A 22558-nucleotide genomic window follows, 5' to 3' on the forward strand; every position below is an offset into this window, starting at 1 on the left:
CTTCATTTCCCAGCATGCTTCCCAGTGAGGGTGTGTGTGTGACCTTGTTGTGCTCAGATTAGTGATGATACTCACTCCGGTTTTGTGCACAACGTCTTTGTAGATGTTGACCAGTCGATCTATCGCTCCCTCTCTAAAAAAAAGACACAGAAACACCAGTGAACCATTAAAAACAAGTAATTCAGTGTTCATTTAAATGAGACATTGAACTGACGCCAAAAAAAACACTCGCCAAGTGCTACTTTAGCTTTGACAGAGAGACATTTGGCTGCTCTGCTCGCCACTCTGGCAGGTTACCAACTATCATTCATTACCGACTATCACTTAATCCTTCTACAAATAGAATAAAGTAGTGAAACAGAACAACATAAGTTTTCAGTCCCATCAGTGTTAACATGAAGATCAGGCTGAGACACTATAAACACAATCAACACAACACTGACAGAAACTGGTGAATGTTTAAAGCGTGAACAAAACTTCTGGCGTAACGTGCAGCTCACCTGATTTCTAAGGACGGCAGGTGTGGCAGGAAGTCATTTCCGACAAAGAAGCACATGAAGACCCAGTCGTCGACGCTCCTCTCAAAGTCAAAGGGAAACGGGAGGCTGGCCATCGTCAGCTCTCTGGCCAGGTACTGAAAACATGAGGAGAGCAGAATGAAAGGAGATGATTTGATAGGTGCTTTGCTCCTGTAGCCATTTCTGTTCAAACGTGGCCCTAATTAGACCAGGAAAAAACACTTTTTCAGACAATAAAGACAAGTTCCAAAATGTCCAAGAAACCTGATGTCTCAAACCAAACTTTATCAAGTTTTAGGCCGAATAACAAAATGACAATCAGTAAAGAGCAAACACACTGAACTGTACAAATGATTGACAGCTAAATCATTTTTCTCCCCTTTAGACCAACTAGTAGAATTTTAAATGTTGCTCCAAACACCTTCAAATCCATTAACACTCTGCACGATGCACAGACAGTCATCAAAACGCTGCAGCACCTCTTTGAATTAAAAATGTCCTCATAGAATAATGACAGGTGAACGGTGATGCTGGTTCATTCAACAGACTGGATGGTGTCACCAGCGGTCACTTGTTTAAAAAGCCATTATTTATTGATTGAATGTAGATGTCGTACCTCCCGCAGCACACAGAGCCTGATGAATATGAACTCCTGTTCAGAAACCGGCATCGTGTCGGCGAATTCATCGTGCTGGAAGAGAAGAAGAGAACAGTCTCGTTTGTTGCACATTTCAGGGCTTAATGAAAGAACGTTTTTTAAAATTATTTCAAACTAAAAAGTATCATCATCGCGTAGGTTACGGTAAGTTTACACTCACCTCTCCCTGCTTCTCTCTGGCCGTCCCCTGACAGTCTTTGATTTCGTGACCCATCTGTCCGCAGAGCGCGCACGGTCGGGGTTTGTTGGGTTTAAATTCCTCTCTGATGATGGTGAAGTTCGGCTCGTGGGTGGCCAGTCCCAGCATGATCAGGTCAGCTGATCAGTCATCACACGGAAAGAAAAAAAAAAACACATTAATGTCATTTCTAGCTAGCAATAATTTCATTTGCATTGTGTTGTGCACATATTTCTTTCACATCTCATGGAGGGGCATTGAAAGCTTACCGTCGGCTCCACACAGGCAGTGGTGTGTGTTGGGGTCGTGGTTGGGCTGAGCTGTCGAAGTGAATCACAAGAGAGAGTCAACAAACGTCTGCTACAAATGATCTGATATTGTTTTAATACGTATTGGATGCATCTTGTATGTGCTTGTAATGCTATTTGTCATTTGTCCTTTGAATGTTGTAAAAGTATAACTGTTGTGCAGTATCATCTGTTTGTTTGCTTGTTTTTTTTCTTTATGCTCTATCCTGCTACGCGTGCTGCATTTCAAATGCATCCAACATGCATTAATTACTGAAGTTAATCAGTGTGAGGCAGCTGTACCTCTCTGTCTCCTGATGAAGTCCATAATCTTGTGTTCTCCTTCACCTGGAACACTGGCATCAGACAAGAACACCTGGATAAAAGAAACAGACAGTTAAAGACAGAGCTCATGCCACATTAACATACAACCAGAGTGAAAAAAACATCCTTTCATCCTTGTTTCATTTTTTAAAATTTTGAATCACCTGTTTTGTCTAAAACGTGATTTGAAAGCCTGAGCAGCAGACATAAACTCACCGTGACGTTCCTCCATCCCGGATCATTGCTGAGTCTGTCTGCAACGTAATATCGAAGACAATGTGCCAGGTTGTCCATGAACTCTGTTCCCTGGAGATGCAGGAAGTCAAATTATTCATTCAAAGAGTTCATAAAAAGGCGAGAAACTCCCAACTTAACGTGAAGGCAGCACACTTACTGGAGTGATACAGTTGCTGTCAAACCTCTCTTTAATCTCCTCGGGTGGAAGATAACCTCCTGTGAGGAAGAAAGGAAGGTCATTAAAAGACGGATAATCAGTAAAATACACAGTGATTCATGTAAAAACACAGTTTCCCTGTTTGACTGTACGTGAGATTCAGGACTTCAGATTTCATCTACTTTAGCCGGTGGATGTTTTAAAGTTGTTAACCTGGGTTGAGAGTGTTGAGAGGAGAGAGCGTGTTCCCTCTCTCAGACGAGTGTAAACTACACTTCAGTTACATGAAACACAACCGGACACCATCACTATCACTGCACAGAGAGATCCAAAGGACACAATGATGCTCGTTTTTTTTAAAAATGTCACTTTCAAAGTGAAAAAGCAGAAGTCCAGTTGTGTTTTTAAAGCCTGGATCTGTCTGAACAAGTTTGCATAAAAGCTCTCAACAGACCAAACACTCATTTTTGGTCAGTGTGATGTATGCTGTGTGAGTTTTGTTTGCACTGCATATAAAGAACAAGTCAGGACATGAGAGTCGACATACTTTCTCTGTGTTTGTTATCCATCAAAGAGGAAGGACTGAAAACACCACAAACCTCTCTGGATGATCTCCTCTCTCATGCGATGCTTCTCCTCCGCCAACTCCACTCCTTCTTTGGAGGCTCGAAACCGCCGAGAGCGCTGCTGGTTCATTTTGGCACGAGGAGCCTGGTCAAGAGTTTAACGGAGAATTATTTCTACTGAAAAACAGCTGATTTCCGGTTACCTATCACATTATTTCAATCAAGACAGCTGGGCTCAGCTGATGATCAGGAGACATCAAAATGTTTCTACAGACCATCTCTAACACTAGAACCTCCAGCTTGACTCTGGTGAACAGGATACAACTGTGCACAAACACAGCTTCTCCTAAATATTAATATTGACTAAAATATAAATAGAGCAGGAAACAAAAACAGATCACACCAGCCAAATTAATTATTATCCTTTAAATAAAACAATTCCTGGCTGATTTAATGTGTTGTACATCCAGCTCTGTGGCAGGTGCATCAACTAGTTTTACTGTTCAAAAACTGCACAAACATTATAAAACTTGTACAAATGTCCTGCTCAACTGTTAGTGAAAATAACTCACCACTCCATCAATGGCCATGTAGAGAACCCTCCTGGGCCGCACGATGTTAAACAGACGGTCGATGTATTCAAAAATGGCGACCATCATCTCGTCTTCGTTTTTGGGAGCTGGTCTGTGGACGCAGAGTTCATAATGTGAAGTTGTATAGTTTTGATAATGTTTTCATTATTTCATCATTTAAGCTGTTCTGTCTTCATGCCATTGGAAAAAGTCTGGCAGTTTAAAGTTACATTATTCATTATGTGCACACGTCTGGTTTTTATGTGCACGGGTTTATAGAAAGAACACTTCAGACCAGTTATATGTTAAAAATAGCGTCAGCTTGACCTTGTGTTGCTACAATAACCTTCACTTATCATAGAGCCTTTATCTCACTCCATGCGTCGAGTGCCACCTGATGCTACAACTACTGACTTTCTTTCACATATTTATTAATTTGTTGATATTTTTTCCCAATTAAATCAAGTCATTGAATGTCAGAAAATAGTGAAAAACTTTCATCACAGTTCCCAGAGACCAAGGTGACATCTTCACACTGCTTATTTTTTTCTGACAGACGCTTGCTTGGATGTTTAGTCACCTGCCTTTTTCTCAAAAAACTCCTAAAATATTAGAAATGGTCTTAATCTTAACAGGATAATTTGCAAATAAAAAGTGAAGCATTTGGTTTTTTTGTCATACCAGAGAGAACAGAACAGGTTCTTTGACTAAAATAAAAAACTGTGCAGAGGAAATCTACAGATAGTTGATTGAAATAAAAAGGAAAAAAAACAACATTTTAATTAAATATCCAAACTAAACAGAAGAGGTTCCTACTTGTCTTCTGGATGTGTACAAGGGTGAATGATCCCGTTCATGTCCAGGTACAGGTTGTCGAACTCCACCTCGTTGGGGTTCGGTTTGGTTGTGTCGACGGGTATACGGACTCCGTTACATTCTTTCCCCTGTGAAGATAAAACACAACACAAACAAATCACTTTATCTGAAGATACTACAAGCTTTTTACCAGGAAGCTGTTTCGCACTTTGCCTTGTGATCAATATAGTTAGTAGTAAGTAGCGCCATTTTTCTCTTAATTCTAATGTTTTTACGGCTGCAAGTTAACTAACAATTATTTTTATTATCAACTAATTTTTCGATTAATCAATGACTTATTTGGTCCATATAATGTCAGAAAACAGTGACTGACAGTGATTTAAATACTGGTTATGATTTGATGTGTGTATATATTATATATGTTACAAATGTTGTTCTCAAACTAAGTGGTCAGTATCAGTCTGTCATTCAACACCTGTTCTGATACCTTCATGCTGGGTGTATTTTTAACTTGGCTCTTCGCCTTGTAAAGTGAGACATTTGACTCTAAGTTATAGTCTTTGTTTAACAGTTAGTTTATGTTATTATACTTATTGTCTGAGCCAGTGGTCGGACAGATTATAGTTGTGTAGAGTTCTGTGTGTCTTTAATGTGTAATCTGACGAGTCTTCAGAGGACAGTGTTGTTTGTTGTGAGTGTGATAACAATGTCACGTTGTCATTAATGCTGCTTTGGTGCACAAAGCAGCTTTGTGCTGTTATTCTGGAACATCTGGTCCAGAAGAAGTAACACTCCTAGACTAGTTGAACTCTGGAACTTGCTTCTATCTGAAGGTTGGTCACTGACCTTTAGAGTAAGCTATGGATATTTTAAGTTGTGCCCGGGTACTTGAGAACTGACTGAGTGCCAACTCGCCAGAGAGAGTAAAGGTGGTATACTCTCTCCCTCTCTCTCACTCACTCTCTCTCTCTGTCTCTCTCAGAGATATGATGTATGGTACTTCTGATTGTATTATTTTATTACACTTTTTTAAACCATGACAATGCTCTCTTTGTGTTTATTGAGTGATCGAGCAGTTCTCAACTACATGACAAACATTGATTGTTTTCCAAAGCCGGACCAACAGTTCACAACCCAAAGATTTTCAGTTTACTATCATGTAGGACTAAAGAAACCAGAAAATATTCACATTTTAAAAGCTGGAATCAGAGAATTTGGACATTTTTTCTTCAAAAAAAATGAATCAAAATAGTAGGAAATGAATAGTTGTTAACTAATCGATTAATTGTTGCAGCTCTATTTTGTGCTTCTGTGTCATTTTTATTAAGCTACATTATTTCATCCACATCCTCAGTGAACAAGAATCTCAGGTCAAAACCGGAAGCTTGGTCAATAATTTCTAGGGCTGCAACTAATGATTATTTTCATATTGATTGATCTGTTGATTATTTTCTCAATTAATTGATTGGTCCATAAAATGTCAGAAAATAGTGAAAAATGTTGATCACTATTTGATTAGGCTGTTCATCTGCTGAAAGTGGAGAAGTGGAAAGTTGCTTTGTGCTCACTGAAAATCCGATTTTAAGGGTTACGAGCATGATTTGTAACATCACAACTAGTCCTGAGCCAATCATGGTCTAATATTCAACTTACACAAGCGTGATGTGGAAACCTGAAGCATCCAGCGCACAAACACTGAGACATCATGTGTCCAACAGGAAAACTTCTGAGATGAAATGTATTTGTCTGTTAATATATTCTGATAAAGTTTAATGAAGGAGGAGGACTTTAACGAGATAATTTTACTTTACTGAAAAACTGTATCTTACAAGTTTTTATTCAAAGTAGAGTATTTTATATACATCTTAAAACATGTCTTTAATGTGTATGTATCAGAGCTGCTTGATGTATCTGCTCTAATGTTCCTAATTTTACTTATTTTTATTATGCAAATCATCTATTATGTAAATCATTTGGTCTGGAAAGCACTTTGTTCTTATGTTTGAAAAGTGTTGTATAGATAATTTTTTTAATATTGTTGTTAATTACATTACAACGAGTCTTAAATTTAGACGTTTTTGCTCATTTTTCTAATAGTCTGACGTTGGAGATAAACAAACACGCTGTTTTGTTTACAATCTCGCCACGAGTCCACAAACTTGTGTTGTTTCCCTCCGTGAAACTGTACAGAATCGAAACCTTCAAACCACAAAAAAATACCGGCAACGCGGCATTAAAGGCACAGTAAACATTTACCAACTGTTAAATAAACCAGGTATGTTTAACTATAAGAAAACAATCCGGTAAAACAGTCGCGCTAACGCTTCGCTAGCTTACCTTCTCCTCGACACAGTGCACAATGATAGACGGATATTTTCGGCTGAGCCAACGGAAAAACGCCGGGACTCCCATCTCCGGTGAAGAAGCGCTTATCAGTCAGCTTATAAAAAATAATGTGAACTCGTACGAAACCTTTAAAATAGCTCAATTAAAACACGAGTCTTGTTGTTGATGGGTCCAACGCTTCGGCTACATGCTGTCCATCGCGGCCATTAAGAACATTTTCCGGTTCATGTCGACGGGTTCCGGAGCGTTTCGTAGAGCTGCGCGGGAAACACAGCGCCCCCGGCGGCCAGAGGCGGTACTGCAGGCGGGTCATGAGTACACACTGAATCTGCATCATATTCCATATGCATATAAATGAGACCAAATGCTACTTTTTACACATAAAAAAGATAGCTGCATTTTTAACATCAAATTAAAACAAATATGCTAATTATAAACAACGTGAGAAACACCATATTTGTTTTTGCATATACATTTTTTGATTTCTTCCCTTCAAAATTCCACCTTTAACGATACAGTTCATACAAAAATTACTAATAATGGATAAATGTACAGCATCATGTATTTTATTAACTAATGTGTTGCTTAATGCTATGTGTGTGTGAGAGAGAAATGGCAGTCAATATATAGACCATTTATCTGACGCCTGCATAACACTTATTTCATCGTTGTACTACTCCTAAACAATCATCGCAATAATGTGATATGACTAACTCAGACTGCTGAAGCCTCACATAAGCGTCACGTCAACTTTTAAATACATTTTTACACTAAATGACTGTGTGGACACACTGTGGATTTTGGCCTCCATCACTTACATTGAAAGCACATTTGAAGGGGATCTTTAAATAGCCAGTATGAACAGGGAGGAATGATTACAGCGGGGAAAACCTCTTTCACTGTTCATATGGACACCTGTTTTAAGATAGACTCAGAAGATTTTGATCCTTTAATTCTCCTACACTGTAAAAAAAAAAAAAAAAAAAAAAAGCTTCAAGTCTATTTTTTCCCAAACCTGCACATCAGTGAAGCATGGATATACATACTTTGACTGCTATGTAAATAAATTATATATTCACACTAAAGAAAGAAGATTTCAGTTTCTACTGATTAGCTAGATGATCGGTAATTTTGAGAATTTTCACTGTATTGATGATAGGGATTTAATCATGTTATTTTATATATAATGTGTATATTTGCTGTTTGTTTTTTATTTTAAAGTGTATATTCTGCATAATTCAATCACTGTATTGCAAGTCAAAAACTGAGTTTTAACTGGTTCCAAATGTAGAGACTACTACATCACTCTAAATTAATACCAGTCAGCTTTACAAACAGTTTTAAGATTTTGTTGATCACATTTAAAGAACAGCTTGATCTGGCCCCAACCTTAATTTCAGACCTTTTTGAGACTCTTAATGTCCCTGCACTAAAAGAGGCAAAGTTTGATCACGCTCAATTTCTGTTCAAGCAGCAAACAGCACTCCTTAAGAGCGGCAGCCTCATGGTTCCCCTCTGCTGTTGCTGTGAGGGTAGGAGGCAAAGTTGCCATCGTGTGTACATTGAAAAAAATACAGGCAACAACGTTGCCACCTGTTGGTGTGCAGGCACTTTTAAGAGCATGATACATATTTTCTATTTTTGTATTCTCAGGACAAGGCTTGCTGAGGCTCATTGCAGAGGATCATAGCCATCGTTGGAATTCTGAAAGGAAGTGGGTGGCTTTCAATCTGCCATATGAACTTGAGGCTTTTTTTTAGGATGCAGATTCACATCTGTATGATAATATTGATTTGTTTCTGGAAGGAATTTAGTTCCTGTTTTTGAATTTAGCCCCTATTTGCATGGCCAAGGAAAGTTCAATCAATATTTGTCAGAGGTGGGGGACTCAAGTCGCATGACTTGATGCAAGTCGCAAATTTGAGGACTTGCAACTTACTTGACAAACACTGATAAGACTCAACTTGACTTTGACTTGAGGCAGATGACTCGAAAAGACCTGACAGTTTTTATTTTGCTGAATCGCCTATTTGCATTATTGTAGATATTGAGCATGAACAGTTAAAGTTTTGAGACATGAAAGGGTAACTTCTAGTGTAGTGTGTGCAACCCAGGCTTTAAAGACAGTGTCCAGCAGGACCTAGAAAACAATGCAAGACAGGAGCTCAAAGCTTACTGAAAGCATTTCCCATACCTGCGCTGATTATCTCTCAAGCTTAATATTACCAGACTGTTTCTGATTCAGACAAGACAGCTTATGAATTGACAGCTTTTCATGACAGAGCTTCATTATTCTGTTCGCGGTCCCTCATTAGTAAAATGTCAATGTAAGTCAACCACAGCAGAATGGTCTCTCCTCTTTAATCAACTGTAACTAATACACACACACACACACAGATATATATACACATACAAACAGCGACATATATACAAACAGCATAAATACAGGAATAAAAAAAAGCAGATGTAACAGGCCCAGGAGATCATCCCCCAAATTGAGAATGAAAAGATTATATAATAAATGTGGATTAGTATAAATAAAAGCAAAATGGGGGAAAACAAGGGACACCAAATGAACAGAGCAATGCATCAATTAACTGGCAAAATGTTACTGAAAAAAAACCAATATGATATTGAACTCTTGACAATAATAATAATAATAATTGTTGTAGTTGTTTTTTTGTTTTTTTTAAAGCACAACAAATTCCAGCATATGTATGAGCCCTGCAGACTCATATTCCCTGTAATCATATTGTGGTTGAATTTCCATCATCCACATTCTGATCTTACATAATGTTCCTTTAATGGGGCTCTCTGAACAGATGCCCTCTCGCTTTCCATCCTCGCAGCACCACATTTAAGGTGTATTAGATTTTTTTCCCTCCATTTCTCTCTCTGGCTCATGCTGGAGGGGAGGAGGAGGAGAAGGGGGATTGGAGGGAGGGTGGGGGGGGGGTGCGGGCATTAGCCTCCCCCCTTCAGGCAAGGCAGGTCTGACATCAGCACTACTGTATTATTAGTGCAAAGAGCTGCTGATGGAAAACACTTGGCCTGCTCCAAAGGGCCATTTCCATAAACATTTCCTCTAGAGTTGCAGGTAATAGGATGAAACCATCATTTCAGTGTTTGCGGAGGAAATCTGATGCAAATAGTGGACATGAAAGCTCAAACACACACCTCCCACAAGCTGAAATCTCACCCGGCAGCTCAGGAATGTGACATGAAAATACATTTTGACAGATGAAGGTGATGCATTTACTGAGTTCATGTAAAAATGCACGCTGATTCTAGGCTGGTTTCCATAAAGACCATTATGAAAAAGTGGAAAATTAATTTGACCAAAAGCAAATTAAGGCAGAATTTCATCTCAGGTTTTCATTTTGAGCATCGCAGGAAGTGAAAATTCAAATTTCATGCAAACACTTGAAGGCAGTGAACTGTTTTCTTTCTACAAACAGGATGGAAAATCAATAAAAACATGCAGGTTCTGTCATTTCTCAGTCTGTGTGTGAACTGATTTTTCAGTAGATTGCCTCCATTGTGCAGACGACTGAAAGAGGGAGAGCGCCCTCACCTGGGGGATCCTCACCATTATAACCAGTATGTTTTCGGCCTTGTGTCTGTGTGTGTCTGTGTGTGTGTTCTTTGGCCTTTGTCATCTTTAATCTGTCTCATTCCAGCTGTTTCATAACAGCAGCAACTGACACAAAAAGACTGGAAAAGTAGTTGAATCTGAGTCTTTTATGTCAGCTTAGGACATGAAATCACAACAGTTGCATGAATTTGGCTTTTCAGGCTGCTTCTTTTGCACTCTGTGGCATTTAAATTATACTGCAAACTCATTTTGATGCAGGCATATATATCATGTTATATTATTTATTACTCGGACCATCTCTATGAAAGATAACATACACTTAAAACAAAAAAAATCCCAAAACTCTCCACTTCATAAACACATTTCAGCAATTACACATTGAATCAAACAGTATACCAAACATACAGACAATCACAACCCCATATACATTTTATAAAACATTTATTTCTGTTAGTTTCCTGTTTTAATCATTAACTTCCATAAAATCACTGCCTGACACACAAATCTTTGTTCTTCCTTTAGCATGTCTGAAAAATTATTTCCAGTCATTCTTACCTGAATTTAAAGATAACAGTGTGACTTTGTTTTTCTTTTATATTTATGCACACTATATTATTTAAGTAGAGGTAATCAATAAGCCCATTTAGGCTTTTTCCCTCTCCCTGCTCCTCCCACTTTTTGTATGTATTTGTTTGATTTTAACCTCTGCAAAAAAAACCTCAAAATGTTATAATTCTCAAATTAACATTGAAGTAGGTTTTCCCTGTTGTAATCATTCCTCCTGTTCATGCTGATCATTAGAAGATCCCCCATCACTTACATTGTAAACACATTTGGAGAGGATCTTTTCATAGTCAGTATCAACAGGAGGAATGATTACAGCGAGGAAAACCTCTTTCACTGTTCATATGGACACCTGACTGTTGTTTTAAGACAGACCTAAAAAATTATGAACCTGTCCTTTAAGACTGATTTAACTTTATTACAATCTCAGATAACCTTCCAAATCATATGTGGGTTATGGTTCTTAACAGTATAACAGAAACTACTTTTTGACATTTTATAGACTAAACAATTAATTGATGAATCAAGAAAATAACAAGCATTAAGACATCTAGGAGGATCACGAAGGCGCGGTGGGTTCATCTCACAAACAGACCTAAAAAAGAATACCACAAATAAGTTAGAAATAAACTAAAACATGAGACAAAATAGCACTAAATAATAAAAGAAAGAAGAAATAAAGAAACAGAGGGTGAAACAGGAGCAAACTATCCTGAAAATAAAGTAAAGAAAATCATTTAAAAAAACCAAATGTCCAGATGTGACCTTCAATATGCTCCCTCCACTATAGTCACACCTGCCAAATATGAAGCAGCTCAAATGCCCCCCTCACTGTACACTTATATCATAAAGAAACTTGTCATTTTTGATAAAGCTCAGTGCAAAACTAACGGGCAATAAAACAACTAACAGTGCCTATGTCTACAAGTGGGATCCACCCCGTCTTCCACAACTCTGGGTGCTCAGTGCTGGGGTTATCTGCACCTGCCATTTACAATTGCTATTATCAATACAAAGATAAAACTGGAGGATTAACATAAAGACACATTCCTCGAACAGGAATTCAAACTCCCTCTCTGCCAGCTGAACACCGTTGTGGAGACTGCAGCAACTTCAGCAATCTACTATACACACTATAGTCGGTGTTTTTACTTATATGAAAAGTGACAGCTAAGCAGAAGGGAGGAAGTGACATCATGTGGTCATGACCAGCCAGGTAAAAGTGACTAGGCATGAGTTAGACAGGTTTAAATGGGATTAATATGAGATTATCCCTGCTACGATCACATCTGCATTTATGGTTTAATCGAGACAGAAAAGTGTTTAAGGTCATTATTTATTGTTTATTGATTTAAGTACTGAGTGTCTTGAGTTATAGATTAGCTTGGGTTCTAACTTACCACATAACCACCATGCTTTCCAGGAGACAAAAGGAGGAACCACTTCCTGATTTTAAGATCTTGCTGACATTAGACCACCCCTGATAGAAATATGGTTCTGCCTAGATAGACTGGAGGGCCTATTTAAGGGGAGAGTTGCTGGTTTGAGGGAAGAGCAGAAACAAAGGAGGATGCCAGTGTAGCTGTGTTAAGGTAAGTTTGATTATGCTTGATTTCATACGGTAGTCTGTCTCTTATCACCTTCTTTGACACTCTGGCAAAGCTTCCTCACAGGTAAAATTTTTATTTTACAGTAAAACAGCAACTCATTGTAAAAAGCCAGAGAGGGTTGAAGAAATGTGTGTTCATATTAGCTTCAGATAAGCTTTGAAATACATTTTTTTGCACAGAAGGAGGACTGTGGATTCTGTCCTCCATCACTTACATTGTAAATGCATTATGAAGGGATCTTCTAATGGTCAGTATGAACAAGAGGAATGATTACAGCAAGAAAAACATGTTTCAATGTTCATTTTGGCAACTGACTATTGATTAAAGACAGAGTTGAAAAATTTTGAACTCGTCCTTTAAAGGTGCGGTGTGTAATATTTAGTGATATCAAGCAAAATTAACTTAGCAGAAATGGAATATTATATTCATACGTATGTTTTAATTAGTATATTATCACCTAAAAATAAGAATTGTGTTTTAGCATGAGCCCTTTACATCTACATAGGGAGCAGGTCCTCTTCCATGTAGCCCGCCATGTTTCTGCAGTAGCCTAGAACAGAGAATCCAAACACTGGCTTCAGAGAGCGCCTTTCACGTTTTTCGTGAGTTTCATGGCCACCGTAGATTCTCCTACATGCTTGGAGGGGGAGGGGTTTCAGTCGGTTGCAATCTGCAAAATGCCACTTAATCCTACACACTAGTCCTTTGATGTAAACTAGAATATAAAACATAAAATTCTCCCTTTTTAGTATATGATTTTTTTCTCAAAGGAGATAATAGGACAAGTGATTTACAGAGTCGATATTTATGCTTTAGCAGGCAAAAAAAGCAGTTAAATTTCAGTTGGACTATAAATCAATGACACATACATTTAATTACACTAGTCAGGACTGAAGAAAAAAGAGCACATCTGTGTAAATCATATAATACAGCAGATCATTAATTTGCAGCACACACACACTGCTCATTTAAATTCAATGGAAATACTCAAACACACACACACACACACAGCAGTAGTGCCTCGTTCCACAGCTTCCTTGACTGCAGGCATTAAATCAAAGCCAAAAAAAATTGAAAAAAAAAAAGTTTCTGAGGATGAATTTTGCACAAAGGCACTGCAGCTCTCACTTAAGTATTCAAACAACATTTGATCTGATTTATTCTCTGCTTTCAGAGATCCAGGGGTTGATTTCATGGTTTAAATTGATTCAGTTCACTCACGGGGAGTATTTTACACATGAGATATGAAGCATCTGACTGATAGAGGTTTAATAGAAGAACAAGTCGAGGAAAAATAATCTCTTTTTCCGCCTAATTCAAGCTGTACTGTAGTTTCATGCTAACAAAGACACTGGCTAAACGTGTTAGCGCTCCTTCTTCGTGCCTTTGATTAGCTGATCCCTTTAGCCTGCACATGAAAAGCCCAGCAGGAATTCACATGGTATAATGCAGCAATTTGTGTCTCCAAGGTTATGATGTGTCCTTGGTGGCTCGCAGAATGTCTTCACATCTGAGCCTCTTTGAGTCGCTTTCTGCCCATTGTGCTGCAGGAATAAAGACTCGCCGGGTTTCAATTTTTTATCCCTCCAGTGAACAGTCACAGACTCGCATTTTACTTCTCATTTGTTCCCCTTTTTGCTGAATTTTACAAAACACTATGATGTTTCTTTGTGGAAATGCTTTCCGGTGCCATGTCGGGGGAACAATGTGATTGGTGCCATTTAGTTTTTGTTTGTTTGAGTCATCATTGGAGGAAAAACTTTGAATCCTTAATTATCTAATTAACTAAGCAGGAAAATACTCGATTACAAGTAAAAGCACTACATTTGAACTTCAGTAAAAATAGTGAAAGTAGTAATTGATTGAACCTTGAAGTCCTGCTCCATTCAAAAACATGTTTTTCTTCTCGTTCCTTCAGTTGGATGTTGCTCTCTTCACTGTGCAGAATGATGTATGTACAGAGTTTATTTTCACATTCATCTGCTGAAGGAGGAAAGTTCCTCTGAGCTCACCTTAAATCTCAGTTTAACACATGTACCATGAGCATGATTTTTGACATCACAGCTAGTTTGGAACGAATCAGGGTCCAGTATGCAAGTTACACAAGTGTAATGCGGAAACTTGCAGCCTCCAGTGCACAAACACTGAGAATGGACTTTACAGTGAAGTAGGAGACATCTTGCGTCCAGCAGTTAACTTTTAAAAATGTTAAAGGGGACATATATGCTCTCTGTTATTTATATACTGTTATGTTGTTGGATGTTAAATATGGTCAAAGTTCCAAAATTTGAGGTGAACATATGTAGAAATGCTCCCTGCAAGTTAAAAGTCAGGGCTTCAACCTTCTCTAAATGCTTTGTTTGTGAAGTTTTTTCTACCTTGCTGATGTGAGATCATCGTGCAAGCCCATAAACAGCCGTCCATTCTGTAGCCTTGGTTGCTAAGGTTGTTGCTAAGGTTTTCCCATGGGTTGTTTGCATTGTCCACTCTCATATTTTGGATCGCATTTTGGCCTCGAACATGTACGGATGTATTTGAGAAGTTGACATTTCAAGCGAAGAATGAGAAATCCTGCTACTGTAGTTTGTTGACGTAGTCTCTCAAGCTGCCAGAAGTTGGCTGAAATGCAACTTTCGTGAGCTAACCAATCAGCTAACCAATCAGAACCAATCAGGGGAGGCGGGGCCTTAAAGAGACAGGAGCTAAAACGGCCTGTTTCAGACAGAGGCTGAACTGAGGGGCTGCATAACGAGCCAGTATAAGATAAATAAGGAGTTTTTAACTGTAAATCATGCAAAGATATTTTCCAGTAGAGCCCCAGAATATAGATATAGAATTGGGAATGTGCAGAAAACATCCCCTTTAAGAAATTTGAACTAGATATTTTTTGTGGAAAAACCATATCAGACACAAATTATTATTAAAGCGGAGTATTTTTATATGCATTAAAACAGGAGAGGATCTTTACCCATCCCATAGTTGCCATGTACAGATATTGTAGAAATTAATTATTTAAATAATGTTGGCAAAGAACGCAATCTGGGAGTTTGGAGAAATGTCCAGTTTCAACGTTCTTTATGGTATAGTTGGTTGGGACATGAGAACTCAGATTCCAAGATGGTGTGAAAATCCCTCATTTGGAAAGAAGATGTACTGCCTGGTGAAATTAAAGCCCGTAAAACTTTTGGCTAGAGCTGCAACAATTGGTTGAATTGTTCGATAATCGATTAACAGAAAGTTAATCAACTATTTTCATAATCGAATAATCATTTTAGTCATTTTTTTGAGGCAAAAATGCAAAAAAAATGTTGGTTGCAGTTTCTCAAATGTAATAATTTGCAACTTTTCTGTGTCATACATGATAGTAAATTGAATATCTTTGGATGTTGGACTGTTGATCAGACAAAACAAGACATTTTAGGATGTCGCCATGAGCTCTAATAAATTATAACAGGTATTTTTCACTGTTTTCTGACATTTTATAGACAAAATGATCAATCAATTGATGAAGAAAATAATCGTTAGCTGCAGTCCGACATGTGGTTTGTAGTAAAATTTACAACCTGTCTCATTTTGGACACTGTCACATCTGTGACTGTATCATTAAAATCAAGACACCTGTCAATAAAACACCAATTTACATTTTCTGGCTTATTTCCTGATTAATGAATTAAATCTGTCTGGTTGATTGTGTACTTGTGTTATTAAATCAGTAAAAACATCCTCTATCTCCATTATGGACATTGAAGGTTATGTTGACAGAGCAGCAGCAGCGGGTTTTCACTCAACGCTTTCACAAACCCAAACAGTAATAGGATCGGTGGTGAATCTGCTCACAGTGGCTAATTGAAAAGGCCGTTCCGCAGCACTGATGCTCTGAAACACTCTTGGCAGAGGTAAAGCGGTTTAATTGAGCTAAATTTGTCTCAATTAAGGCGCTCACTTAAAAGCGAGAGACGTCCCTGGCAGCAGGCCTGGTCGGCGAGGGGTCCTTACCTGCACATTAGAGGAGAAGGCATTTTAATAACAACACAGCCCCCCCCGTTAGCATCTCACTGGAGTGGGACTCAATTATTGTTAATGGAGGTTCACCACACATTTTCAAATGGAAACTCTTATCTGCAGCAGATGGGCTGAGCTACACTGAGATTCAGTTACACAAACATTTCTCAAAGGTAGAAATAATCTTACTGGCTAAGTTAAACATCAGTAGGAGGACCCAAACATTTTTGTTTGCAGAGTTTACTGTCTTTTCAGACACATCTGGCAACATAATTTCTCAAAATCAGTGCAGCAACATATTCAGCAACCAGCTAGGTGGCAAGGTAAAAACTGAAAGGTGGTGTAAGATGCGTGCGCTGGTTCTCAGCATCCAACTCTGCAACAATGCAGTCAATGAATGTCTCTCAAAATCTGAAACCTTGTTGGTGATTGTCTCTATGTGTTTGCATTTGAAACACATAGAGATGAGCTGCACTGCAAAGGTTTGCACATTATCTAGGTTGTAGCTACCTGAAAATATTTTTGATGGTGGATGGATGAGATATAATTAGCCTCCCCATAGCAGACCTAACATGACAAATATATACACACTTTCTCGTTCAAGGGAATGGGAAGATGTGTATATCAAGATAAACACTATAAAAGCAACAATAGTCCTCAAAAAAAAATCATTCAAAAATCTGTCAGGATCTTCGCTTACACCCTGCAGATCTGCGGGCCGGTGGAGAAGGATCTGGCACATCCAACAAATCTGCTTTAGGAAAAAAAGAATGAATAAAATATAATCTCAATTCAGTAAGTGTCATGAATCTAGAACTGTAACAAAAGCACGTCACAATAAAATCAAAAATATTAACCACTTTGTGATGGTCCAGACTCCTTTGTGGTTTGTGGAGATGAACCATGTCACTTTCTGTGGGCAGCAATTCTGTATTTGGCATTCAATTTTAAGTCAAATCACCTTTTTGACCACTTCAGATGCTTTTGTTTCAGGCGACATGGAACTGCCTACCTTTATTTTCTACACCCAAGCCATAACCTTTTAGAAAAAAGTTGAGTCAAGTCTGATAATTGGTATGTAGAGCTAGGCCTGACGCCTTGTCTTAAATGGATAAACCCTTTTGATTTGGGTAACTCCATGACCTTTATTTAGGACAAACTTTATATTTTTGCATCCTTTGTTACTATCACTAGCGGTAAAGATCTAAGAATAGCAAAGATGTCTCTCCATTTTTCTTTTTCTATAAGAAGAATAAACATTTACATTTTGGATATTTCACATCTGTCTCATGTATATACAAGTGTTTATAAAACAACCAGAGATCATAAAACAGAGGGGAATAAAATTAAGTTACACAAAAATATAAACTGTCAATAGTGGGATAATAAAACACAGCAACATATCAAACATTCATAAAAGCTTTCTGATCAAAGAATGTAGTTGTGTTACCGTTGCTGAATTTTAAAAGTCTTTGGGACAGCTAACATTTAGCATCACTGAGGCAGGCAAATAGATTATCAAGGCTTTGAAGAGGGACATATATACTATGGTTCTGAATGATCTGGCTGACAGGAAGCATGTATATTGAAAACAGCAGTGGGCCAAGGATAGAGCCTTGAGGAACACCACAATTAAAATGGGCAACAGAGGAACAGACATTTTCTGTGACAACAGAGAAGGTTCTATTGGAGAGGTATAAATGTAGTAGATGTAGAAAAGTTCCGTTAGGACCAACCCAGGTTTCTAGATGGTACAGGAGAGTGGAGTGATCAGTTATGTTGAAGGCAGCACTCAAACCTAAAAGCACCAGGACTATACAGTCACCTCTATTGGCTGTTGAAAGTAGATCATTAGAAACCTTCATCAGGGCTATATCTGTACTATGGTGACCTCTAAAACTTGACTACTAAAAATATCATTAATATTCATAAAATATATGAATTGAGTTGAAATGACTTTCTCGAGCACCTAAGATAAAAATGATAATTTAAAAATTGGTCGGAATTACTGAGTAATACGGGATCCAAATTAGGCTGTTTAAAACAAATGGACAAATTACCAGAAGTTAGAAAACTGTTAAAAATTAAAAGAATAAAATGACCAACAGTGGGGAATATCTCTTGAAAAAACTTAGTTAGTTAGGATAATATCTAAACCACAGGTAGAGGATTATATTTGAGAAATTATTTTATCTAGTGTGGGGAGGGTAATGGTATGAAACAAGGAAAATGAAGCAAGACTATTGTTGTAGGGTGAGTAGATTATGTGGATCAGGTGAAATTTGAGACTGAATGCTCTCTAGCTTCCCAATAAAATGAGCAGCACATTTCTCTGTCCAGTCATTTTCAGGTAAAGGGTCTGTTACTGGATCAACCATTGAGAACAGAATCGATTACATTGAATAAGACTTTGGGGTTATGATATGCTGATCTTGCATCTTTTACTGCTTTCTGATAGTTTGTCATACATTCCTTAAGAGTATTGTGCAGACTTAGCTTCTATTTGTGTTCCAATTTTCTGCACTGTTGTTTCAATGATTGAGTTTGATGAATTATCCCGGGGAGGGTGTTTAATCTTAGCTTTCTGATTTTCAGTGGAGCAATATGGTCAAGAATGGAAAGACAGCGACTGCTGAAAAAGGTTAATAGTTCATCTGGATTGTGTGGAGATGTTGTAATGGGAAAAGACCAATTGGAAATAGCATCACTGAATTGGCTACAGAGTCAGCAGTAAAAATAGGAGACTATGTGATGGGGTGAGGTTTTAAAACAGGAGAGGGTAGAGGTGCTTTAAAAATAACAGCTTTGTGGTCAGGTACGAAGATGTCCACTAACTGTAGGTTCTCTGGACAGAGACTAGAAGAAAGTACCAAGTCAAGGATATGACCTTTGGATTGTGTAGCTCCTTTAAGTGACTGTAAGAGGTTGAATGATTCAACTAGATCTAGAAACTCACCAGACATGGGATATGCAGGACAACAAACATGCGTGTTAAAATCACCCAAAATAAGTACTCTGTCATACTTGGATAATACAATAGACAAGAGTTCAGAAAATTCTGTGATAAATTATTGTACTTTGGGGGTCTATAAACTAAAATTCACAATAAGGGAACAGGACTTTAAATGAGAAAGTCCAAGCTATGGGAACAATTAGATCATTAATTATGAATAATTTGTTTCAAAGTGACCTTGCATTCAGAAGGCCAAGTCTGAGTTGGCGGGTGCAGGATCTACTGCTCAAGTAAGATTCACGCACTGGACAGCCGATATACAGATAATAGTCTGATAAAAATCAATTGAACCACACAGCATCGCAATTACATCAGGAGATTACAACACTCTGTTAGAAATGGAATTATATACATTACAACCAAACCAGCTTACATTTCTGCAATTTTATCATCAAGAAGAGGAAAGAAACATGAAACATTAGTGGAGTCATACATTTATTTCAAATTTGATAGAATTTGTCTGTTTGTCAAATATGTCTGTCCATTTTTCATCCAAAGATTTTGTTGCTTGATGTGTGATGAACTTGTGTTGTTTATAATTTCAATTGCAACCAGTTCTTCCTCAGACAAATGCTTTCTAGTTCATTCTCAGTTTTCCCACCTAAGGTTACACCTGTGTTTATTACCGTAGTGTGTGTTGTGCTTATATTCTCCAAGAACCTAAGTTGCCTGTTGTATTAAAGTTTGACTCTCACAACTGACATGACACAGCACACACACAGAAAAATGTAAAATCCTATACAGGCAGCTCCTCCTGGACTCACTTTTGGACTGCTGCTGCCCCCTGGTGGTGAACAGTTGCAGCTGCACCAGGACCCCAGTGCTCTAGAGCCCAATTGGATGGGTCCCAAAAGGTCACGAGTCCAAATCTTGAGCTGTGTGAGAGGGATTTGTCGTTTTTTCATCAATGTCACCATCAATTAATGGCCTGAAAGTGACTCTGTTTGAGAAACTGCTTAAAGCCTCCCTGAGAAAAGAGCTGCAGCCGACACACTTACATCATAAAAACATCCTCAGCCGAAGTCAAACTGTGATGACAAGACTTTTAACACTTTGTTAACAAACTCTTTGTTTTCATATCCTAGAATCAGGATAAGGTCATGAATGGGAAGATTAACATCTCAGTTTAGAGCCAAAGAAATGTCCAAATTTGATCATGGCTCTCTGTAGTTTTGCTTCATTTTAAGTGTGAAACACATGAAACACATTACTGCATTAATTGTTGTCTCCCAATCTTGCTGTACATTTTATTGCAGATATTATCTTTGACTGCTTTGACTTTGACTTATAATTGAGTCTTGACATTCTTACTTTGGTACAGGGTTTCTGTTCTTCCTCCACCTCTTTCAGTTGGATGCATTGTTATTGTTGGAAACAGAACTGAACTGTGTGAAGAGTCAGTGTCACACTGTGAACATGTGTTTACAGCAACTCTGATACATTCTGTGTGTGACTTGCCTCAGTGTCTTTGTGTGTCTTAATATGTAAAAACCAGCACGATATTCATACAAAAAAATAAAAAAAACTCACCAAACTTGTGGCAACTTCCCTCAACAGTGACAGCGGCGACACGGATGTTTTGATCTGCGTGTGTTATTCGTGTGGCCCTCCGCCTCATGCTGCGACATTCAAACAGAGCTGCGTGTCATTAGCCTGGGAGATCTTTGGCAGCCACATGAAAGCCGGTTGATCAGCGGCAGTGGTGGTGGCGGCTCCCCGGGGGGCCGTCTGCTCGCATCCCTGCACCGGAGGGCATGCATAGGCCTGCGGCCGCCGCCCCTGCGTCTCTTGTTTCTCAAACAGGAGGCTGTTTAGCAGCCGACTTACAAATGACCTGGGTTGGTCTAGTTGGAAGTGAGGCGGAGAGGGGGCGGCTTAACATCGGCAGGGCGCTCACACAGCTCATTACTCAGACGGATAATACAGTCGGGGGGGGGACAAAAGACGACAGGGAGGAGAAGTAACTAATGAGAAAAAGAGCAGATACTAAACGAGGGAATTATGAGCCTCCTCACCAGCTTCTCCGCTCCTCATTTTTCACTCAGAGATGCTACTGCTGCAGGAGGAGATTCACCTGAGCAGAGCAGGAAGAGACCTGCTTCAACTGTTCAAACAGACAACACATGCTCCCTCATTCATTTCAATGAGACCACTGTGCAGGCAAAGCGGGGGTGCCATCACAGAGGGCACTGACAAAAAAACACCCAGTCATCCAGCAGAAATGTTGAACTTGACTCAACTTTTGCTGTAAAGTATTGCAGCATCACTCGACAACGTACTGAAGGGGCTAATCAAATACGTGCATGTCTGCATTCCTGGTAGATGAAGGTACGGTCATGTTACACGACCATCCTGCAGATATTAGCTTTCACTAACTTCAACTGAAGCGTTTACAACTGAAAAATGTATCATGCGTCTGTAGTTTTGCTGCAGTCTCCTACAGGTCAGAATTCAACTTAATCTTTCTTTTTTTCCAATCGAAGGACATTTATTTAGACATTTGAGTCCTCAAAAGCAAATAAAGGGTTAATAGTAGTTTAAAAGTAGTTTAATGCTGACCAAGTATATCAGGCTGCAGCACATATAGAACAATGTAAATGTTCTCAAACTGGAACACATACCAAAAATGACCTTTAACAAAAACTGTCAACAAATCCTCTTAAATTAGTTTTACTTAGAGTAAGGTAGAGCAGCATTAATGAAAATAAATCAATAAATAACTGGAAAAATCTTTAAACAATAGATAATACTATTTCACTGAACAAGATATTGTCCATAAACACTAAGTACCATGTTAAACCATATTCTTGTACTTATTCAATACATTATTATATATTATATATATTATTTTGAACATAATGCAAAACATAATGTTTGATTTACATATTTTTAATTATTTCTCAAATTTGTTCTATAATTTCTCCTCCTGGAGTTAGAGGGATTGGTTTAATAATCAGGTTGCTTAATCTTAGTTCACCTTTATTCAAATCGGAACGTGCGACCTGCACGGTTGAAACAGTATTATTTGTGTAACCTGACTAATAAATTAATAGCCTGACTGAAACATTGCATTCAAATTAATAAAAGAAACACTGAGGCATGTTTGGAAATAGTC

At 38.3% G+C, this 22558-nt stretch overlaps 1 protein-coding gene across 1 annotated transcript in view; it reads right to left on the bottom strand.

Moving 5' to 3' along the window:
- xrn2 (5'-3' exoribonuclease 2) overlaps nucleotides 1-6887 on the bottom strand; it is a 46417-nt gene extending 39530 nt beyond the window's left edge. Inside the window, exons 1-12 of the mRNA XM_042390127.1 lie at nucleotides 6651-6887; nucleotides 4314-4441; nucleotides 3498-3609; nucleotides 2959-3070; nucleotides 2360-2418; nucleotides 2182-2271; nucleotides 1945-2017; nucleotides 1624-1674; nucleotides 1337-1494; nucleotides 1135-1209; nucleotides 501-634; nucleotides 76-133 (exon numbers count right to left, since the gene is read on the bottom strand). Of these exons, the coding sequence (XP_042246061.1) occupies nucleotides 76-133; nucleotides 501-634; nucleotides 1135-1209; nucleotides 1337-1494; nucleotides 1624-1674; nucleotides 1945-2017; nucleotides 2182-2271; nucleotides 2360-2418; nucleotides 2959-3070; nucleotides 3498-3609; nucleotides 4314-4441; nucleotides 6651-6725 (1125 nt within the window). The 5' untranslated portion in view covers nucleotides 6726-6887. The remainder of the gene's footprint in view (nucleotides 1-75; nucleotides 134-500; nucleotides 635-1134; nucleotides 1210-1336; nucleotides 1495-1623; nucleotides 1675-1944; nucleotides 2018-2181; nucleotides 2272-2359; nucleotides 2419-2958; nucleotides 3071-3497; nucleotides 3610-4313; nucleotides 4442-6650) is intronic.
- Nucleotides 6888-22558: the final 15671 nt, after the last annotated feature.

Source organism: Thunnus maccoyii, chromosome 17 (genome assembly GCF_910596095.1).
Source record: "Thunnus maccoyii chromosome 17, fThuMac1.1, whole genome shotgun sequence".
Classification (NCBI taxonomy): Eukaryota; Metazoa; Chordata; class Actinopteri; order Scombriformes; family Scombridae; genus Thunnus; species Thunnus maccoyii.